General features: G+C 47.8%; 1 protein-coding gene across 1 annotated transcript; it reads left to right on the top strand.

The window, feature by feature from the left end:
* The first annotated feature begins 530 nt into the window (after window positions 1-530).
* Window positions 531-7,252, top strand: LOC101158988 (transcription factor E2F7). Its single transcript, XM_023952502.1, has 13 exons — window positions 531-736; window positions 1,191-1,295; window positions 1,374-1,667; window positions 1,789-1,948; window positions 2,065-2,304; window positions 3,646-3,801; window positions 3,879-4,022; window positions 4,095-4,247; window positions 4,327-4,378; window positions 5,202-5,487; window positions 5,566-5,680; window positions 5,743-6,098; window positions 6,171-7,252. Exons 1-13 carry the CDS (start codon window positions 596-598, stop codon window positions 6,324-6,326), a joined length of 2,358 nt encoding a protein of 785 aa, XP_023808270.1. The 5' UTR covers window positions 531-595; the 3' UTR covers window positions 6,327-7,252.
* The last annotated feature ends 409 nt before the right edge of the window (window positions 7,253-7,661 follow it).

Below are 7,661 nucleotides of genomic sequence, written 5' to 3'. Positions count from 1 at the left end.
TTTTTTTAAACAACCAGTGGTTTGAGGTTTGCTTGATATTGAGGTATATTACTCAAACTCTGTTACTGTTGCGACCCTGCCCCCTAAAAACAGCAAGCCAAAGTAAAAAAAAAGGCTGTGCTTTACACATATACTTTTCTGTAGTATTATATTGCTTTTAACGAGACCAATTGGTCTTAGACATTTTAAGTGAACTTATGAGTAAATTCTTGTCTTTCTGTTATACTAGGGTTAATAACAGTTTGATTATCAAGTTGTGTTGGCACATTTTATCTACATTAAAATTAAATGAATGGAGCTCGTAAAAATGTCAGAGTGAGAGCTCTTCATCCCCGCCCTGTTCAGGGCTGAGCGCGCCTGTTGCACCGCCAACACAACTCTGGGGGCGTGGCCTCTCTCCCATTCTTTTCGGACATCTGGAAACCAGGCCCGATGATTGGATAACAGAACGATGACGTTTCCAACCAGCAGCCTTCTGATTGGATGGAGTGATCCAGCTGCTTCAGAGCGCCAGAACATAAGCTGAAGCGGGTGTTACTGAGGTTTTGCGTCTGGGCTGGACAGACTGTTCCAACAAGCGGGGCTGCGGCGTCACATGACGGGACAGCTTAGAAAAAAGAAACTGCCCGCTAATTTTCAAAAAGAGGAAATCATTCAGCGATGGTGGCTTGAACGAGGACGAGATCGCAAAGGCCAACGCTGGGGAGGATTTATTTATACTCGGAGGCCATACAGGGTAAATACCAACTTTCCCTCCAGTGGTTTCCTGCTGTCTGGAACAGTGATGTAATGTTTTCCAAAAAAGTTTAGCTATAAATCTAATTAAACCAAAATTAACCGCTTAGATCATCACTAAATTCATATATTAATGCCCCCTAGTCAGTGAAACATGAGGTTCAGGCTTGATGAAGATTTTGATTGGTGATTAAATAGAGGGAACTGGCCCTTTAACGGTTATAAACTAATTTTATAACTTATCTGAGGCTACTTAGTTTAGGTCTGTTTAGTTTGGTCACCAATGAAGCTAAAAAGCTGGACTGGGTTTGTTCACACTACGGGGAAGTGGCGTTAAAGTGGCGCAGTTAGCCAGCTATGTGCTAGTTAGCTGATGATCTTTGCGCCAAATCAAATGTGGCTGAAGGGAGATGCTGCTCACGTCGTGCGTGCCCGGCTCCGTGCTTGTTCTGCAGTTTCTCCTGATGGATGTGAAGTGCGTGACGCTGAGGGACCTCAAGAGCCCGCGGAGGAGCTGCAGCGGGGGGCCTCCGAAGGATGCGGGCCACACCGAGCAGAAGGTGGGCAGGAATGTCAGTCAGAGCGGTTAGGTGAGGGTTTGGATCCAGATCACATTCCCTGACCTCTCCTATCCACAGGAGAACGTGTGCGTGGACAGGAGAAAGTCTATCCCACTGAAATCTGCGGAGTCCAGCATGCTGCTGAAGAGCAGGAGGACTCTGACCCTCGACCTCACCCCCATCAAACACTCAGCTCCGGCAGAGCCCTGGACACCCACAGCCAACCTGAAGGTGCTGATCCGCGCCGCCAGCTCGGACATCCGGGACAGAGAGATGAAGAAGGTGCTGTTTCGACCCCTGGAGAACGATAAGGAAAACCCCGGGAGCCCAGACGGGTCAGTGGAGGACCCAGAGCTGGAAGACCTGTGTCAGGTACCCGAAGGCCCGGCTTTATTGTTAGACTTGTTGATATTCTTAGAAGAAAAATACATGTTACTGCTAGTTACATGGTAATTGTATGATTGGAACTGAGATTTAAAGCTTATCTGCTCAGTTTGCAGCTATGAATGAAAAGGAGGATGAAGACAAGAAGCCGAGCAGGAAGCAGAAGAGTCTGGGTCTGCTGTGCCAGAAGTTCTTGGCCCGTTACCCTGATTACCCACCATCCCAGCCCCTCATCTGGATCTCCCTGGACGAGGTGGCCACCAGCCTGGGTGAGAGCCTGAAGGATGCAGTATCTCAGTTATTGGAAGTCCCTGATGTAAATTTTAAAAGCATAAATCCTTTGCTGCTCGTGCGGTGATCCTGTATTTGTGTAATAACTCAACAGGGGTGGAGCGGCGGCGAATCTACGACATTGTGAATGTCCTCGAGTCCCTGAGCATTGTGGGCCGGATAGCCAAGAACAGCTATCACTGGTACGGCCGCCAGCAGCTGCAGGCCACGCTGCAGGAGCTGCAGCAGAGGGGGCGGGAGCAGGGCTACCACCTGCAGATGGATCAGGCCGCGGACACTGGGAGGATTGACTCGAGTCGAGAAGAAGAAGCAGCAGAGGCTGAGACTGGAAACGGTAACGTCTTTATAGCATCTCAGGTTAGGGCACAGTTTGGCAACACAGGGTCCAGCGTTTCCATGGTTACCCAACCTTCTTTGTTGCCATTTAAACAGATTAAGACCAGCGACGTTTATGGCAGAATTTCTGTTTAAATTCATGGTTTGGCTGGTACTTCATCGAATTTATTTTGTTTGTTTAGTGTCTATTTGCTGGTGATGTTTTGGGTTGTATCCATGTTGCGTACAGTGTCTGTTTGTGCATTTTTTGTTTGTGTATTTTGTTGAGATGTCCTGATCAGCGCTGTATATTCCAAGCTTATTATTTCAAATAAATGCCATTCTAGAAGTCTGCATAACATGAACGGATCACAACGTTTTATTGGCGTGATGTGCAGCGGAATATGGCAGCAGGAGGCGCAGAAAATCACCTTAGTAACAATGGAAGATCTTTATAGAGTCTCATCACAAAAGAAACAAAATTTTTGAACTTTTTTCTGTTAAAATGTCTTTGTTTGAATTAAGACAAACCAATACAAACAAAGACATTTTAACAGAAAAAAGTTCAAAAATTTTGTTTCTTTTGTGATGAGAACTGCTCTCTGCGCTGCCGACAGAGACAGCAGTGAGACGCTGCAAAGCCGTGCGAGCGCCGGGAAAAGGCGATCCAAAAAAATAAACCAACTAAATAAATCCATAATGTTGTCAAAACAACCTAAACAAATAAACTGTTACATTGATATGAGCTAGACAGAGAGGCTGGATGGCTCAGTTGGCTGCGTGTAGGACTGGCGCATGGACAACGTCTGGGTCTCCCTGTGCCGGTCCAGAGCCCGGATAAAATACAGGGTTGTGTCACCACCTGTGCAAACCAGTGAAAGCTGATTGGCTGTGGTCATCCCTGAAGGGATGTGTTGAAAGGTGAACAACGAAGATGTAATGTAGTCACGAAAACTCATCACATTGATGCTACAACAACAATTTTGGAAGAAAGCCATTGTTTTTTATTTGTAATGGAGATATGAATGACATATAGTCAAATATGTTCAATAGGTCTGAAGATACAAAAGCTACAGTCACCAAACCTTCACCTATTCTGATCGGGACATCCCTAATATTTTGTGTCCTGTGTTGTGGTTGGTGTCTTGTTTGTGTGTTGTGTTGTAACTGTAGTGAATCAGACCGTTCTCCTGCTTTTGCTCTGATCTTGGAGAACTGTTCTGCTGCTCAGCTGCTATCTGATCCTGAGTTCTGTTCACGTTGGTTCTGGTTCTGGTTGCAGTAAAGCAGACATGAACCCAGAGCCCTGCAGACCTTTGTCAGAGGAGGCAGGGTTACCGTTTTCCCTGGTGTTTTGCAGCTGGTGGAAACAGGAAGGACAAATCTCTGCGCATCATGAGCCAGAAGTTTGTCATGCTCTTCCTGGTGTCCAAAACTCAGACGGTGACTCTGGACGCCGCAGCGCAGATCCTCATCGAGGAGAGTCGAGACTCGTCGAGCCACAGCAAGTACAAAAGTAAGACCTTTTGAAAATCCTGCAGATCCTCAAGATTCTCTGTCAGGAAGTTAACCGAGTCCCGTGTGAACTTTTAGCGAAGGTGCGGCGCCTCTATGACATCGCCAACGTGCTGACCAGCCTGAACCTCATAAAGAAGGTTCACGTCAGAGAGGAGAGAGGCAGGAAGCCGGCCTTCAGGTGGCTGGGCCCTGTGGAGTTCAGCGGCATTGGAAACGCCCGTGAGAAACCGGAAACCGTCCACATTGCACCAGGAGAGCGTAGAGCCTTTCTAATCTCTGCTCTGTGCGCAGAGGCTCCAGCCAAGCACCCCCAGCCCGCCAGCCAACAGGATGCCAGGAAGCTGAAGCTGTGCCGCCACTCCTCCTTCAACACAGCGCCTTCTGCTGCCGCCGTGGAGCGGCAGGTCAGCTCGGCGCCCTGCAGCCCTCGCTGTGCCCCCCGCAGTAAGAAACAAATCCGCCTTAGACTGAACCGCATCGTGTTTGAGGTTTAGCCCAAAACTGATCCCATCTTCCACCGCAGGTCCAAACCAGCCTGTAGATTATTCCAGGAAGGCTCCTGCAGAGCTCCACGCGTAAGTTCTTCCTCCATTATGTCTTTGCTGATAGAAATGCTGCTCGTTTCTGACAAAACCAACCCACACCAGTGCTCAAGATCAAAAATGATCCCTTTAACTCAGGAGCTTGAAGCGCAGACAGGCGGCCGTAATCAGCAGAACATTTCTGAACAAACGTCTTAGGGGGATCAAACTCTGCAGGTGTTTGGAGTTGCTCCACAAATGTTGAACGCCTCCACTCTGCAGGAAGAAGAAATGTTTTTACTTCCTGCTTCCCAGGACACAGTCTTTCTGCTGCACCAAAGACTGCAGCCCAAAAGTGACGAGGACGGAGAGAAAATGGTCTCACTGGATTTGTGTGTGTGCAGAATTCTTGATTTGTATCTCAGACAACACATTTTGTGCGTAACTATGTACTTAAATTGTGTATTCACATGTACAGTCAAATATCAAAAACGTACAAAAAACAATTTATACCCAACTTGAAATGACAGCAGCTTAAAACTAACTAGGAATACAAAGACAGAGAGCAGACAAATCTTCAAATAGTAAACGCCAATCGTCCCCAATCAGGGCTTATCTGGTTATGAAAATGAAAACATTTAAAGATTTTTAATAGATAATATTGACAAGTGGCTGATAAGAAAACTCTGATGACCCAGCATTCTAGCAGCACTTAAACACATCAAAAATCCACAATCCCTTGGTGTTTATTTCTGTAATGTGGAGCAGCAGGTTTGAGGGCCTGATGGATGTGAACTTATCTGTCGCCTTCACCCTAGAATGTCTGAAAGAGTGAAGCAGGGCGTGACGGCTGACTCCAGGCCTCATTTCTCCCCAGATCCCACCTGTCGCCCCCCTCCTCCACCCACCAGGCCGTTCTAGCAGCCCACCCCTACCCTGAACCCCTGCTCCTGTCCTCTCCTCACTGCTTGGCCTACCTGCCCAGCCTGTCTCGCCCCTCGCTGCTCACTCTATTCAGGGGACCGAAGACGCTCCAGCAGACCCCTGAGGGTCAGGGATTATCCAGCCCGGAGGCTGGGAAGAAGAGGAGGAAGGAGAGTGAGGAAGAGGAGGAGATGGGGGGAAAACGGACAGGAAAATCAGGGTCCAATGATGTTGCAGAGGTGATGTTCTAACTGCCTTTGGACCTTTTTTGAGCCAAATCAGGATGATTTCTTCTGACTCCTGCTTGTTTTGTGCAGTTGGGAGCTGCAGCAGAGAGCGCACAGCTGCACAGCAGCAGGACTTCAGCAGCCGTCTGCGCAGACAGCAGCGCTGAGCAGCCCTCACACTACCTGTACCTTCCCAACACTGCAGGTATGTTTCAGAGAACACGCATGTTTGTGCAGGAACCTTGCCAACGCCTTTTCCTCCCCTAGGTTTAAACAGCCTCAACTTCCTCATCCCCGCCGGCCAGCCGCCAGCCAGCGTGGCAATTGCACCAGGCAGCATCCCTGCTATGGCGCTGCCGTACGTCTTCCTTCCATCTGCAGCCATCCCCCACTACCCCCTGGTGGCCGGCAGCATGCAGCACCTCACCTCCGATAGCCCCACCCCTCTGGGCTTCGGCCTGCCCGCCATGGTGCCCCCAGGCCACTTTATGGTGGGGGCGACGCCTTTCAGGGCTGCAGTGTCATCGGACGTCAGCAGGACAGCCCTGCCCTCCCCAGGTTCCACTCCCACTCAGAGCAGGTTCTCACCCTCACAGGCCAGTATCAACAGCCCAGAACCTCAGGTAAGAGCGCTCGCCATGTCCGGAACGACACGCCCCCGCCCCCCACGCTGACCGACTGCTGTCTCTCCACAGACCCCTCACAGTCCAAAGGAAACCCCTTGCTCTTCTTCCAAAGCCTTCTTCAGAACACCAGGAACTCTGGGAAACATGGTCAGTTCCAGGCCAGCGGGCCGAAAAAGAGGCTCTGCTCAGAGGAGGCTGGACGTGGGCCACCCAGCAGCTATGTGAGGAGAACATGTGAACATGCGTGTTGCTTGGTTCCGTTTGACGGGTCTGGAAGCAGACATGTTGAGAAGTGTCTGCAGATGCTTCCAGCTCATGTTCCCCTTAGCAGGTTAGACTGTAGCAGCTTAGATTACAGCGAAGAAAGAAGCGAAACAGCACCCTGTGGTAAGAGTCTGTCGCTGTACCCTGTTTTCTTTTTAATTCAAGCCCCTTTCAAATTTGATCACGCCTCCATTCTCACCTCGTATGTATTATAGCCCACTTTTTATTTATACTTTAGATAATATATGATGATTACAGGGACTGTAAAGGAACTTTTCTGAGCACTAAGATGAGTGAACCACTCCAGGAGGGATCAAAAATGAAGGTGGAAGAGGAAGTGTATGACCACAGTGGTGGGACCCCCCCTCCCCCTGTCTCATTTCTGTGGAGGGGGGGGGGTCACTAAGCCTTAATGTTTACAGACAGTCAGCTTTCTGAACTGTTTTTTCTCTGCAGCAATGTTATTTTATGTCTTTAGGCTGAGAGTTTGCAACCCAGGCATTTTTTACTGAAGACAAGAACACAGTGTGACAGTGCTGGCAGGTACTTGAATACTTTATTTATCAGAGTACTGTATGAATGAGTTTTTAAAGAAGAGTTTACAAACCCAGCAGCCCTGCTCTGGGTTCATTTAAAAACAGTTTTTTAATGCAAATGCATCCACCATCGTTCAGCCCAGGTGTGCCGCACTCAGAATACATTTCATGACAAAGGTCGCAACTTTCACACAGTTCTCACGTCAGTATTCTTCTTCTACCAGGTGTCATTAGAACTTCAGTGGCTGCCTCTGTAAAATCCTGGTTCTGTTGGAGCTCTGATCTCTGTAGTTCACAGACAGACTGGTTCTTAATCATTTATTCCATTTCAATAAAAACATCACGTCCTTATTCAATGTCTCTTTTTTTCTAGTCTGTTGTTCCATTCTGTAGCAGAAAAAGTCAAAAACACTTAAATTCTAGACAAGCAGGGACATTTTTCTACTAGAATAGAATGAAAGGAGTTAAGGTCTCACTACAATGAAAGTGCTGTTTTTGGTGTTTTTATTATGTTCTTGTAGTGTTTTTCTCATGATGGAGGACATAAATAAAATATTAAAATTGCATTTCAGAGTATTTTATTAAAATTGGGAATCAAGAGTAGATAAAAATTTGCCATTTGAAAAAGCTTGTAGTTGTTGCGTAAGAATTACGGGGTGGGGTCTCAAGCTCCCTGCTCCGTTCCATTCTGATTCATCTCCATGAAGGTCTTTGTTTTCCTCGTCTGAGCTGAAATCTGGATCAGAACTCCTGGATAGCT

This window comes from Oryzias latipes, chromosome 23 (genome assembly GCF_002234675.1).
Source record: "Oryzias latipes chromosome 23, ASM223467v1".
Taxonomy (NCBI): Eukaryota; Metazoa; Chordata; class Actinopteri; order Beloniformes; family Adrianichthyidae; genus Oryzias; species Oryzias latipes.
This window is presented reverse-complemented; position numbering and strand designations above follow the sequence as displayed.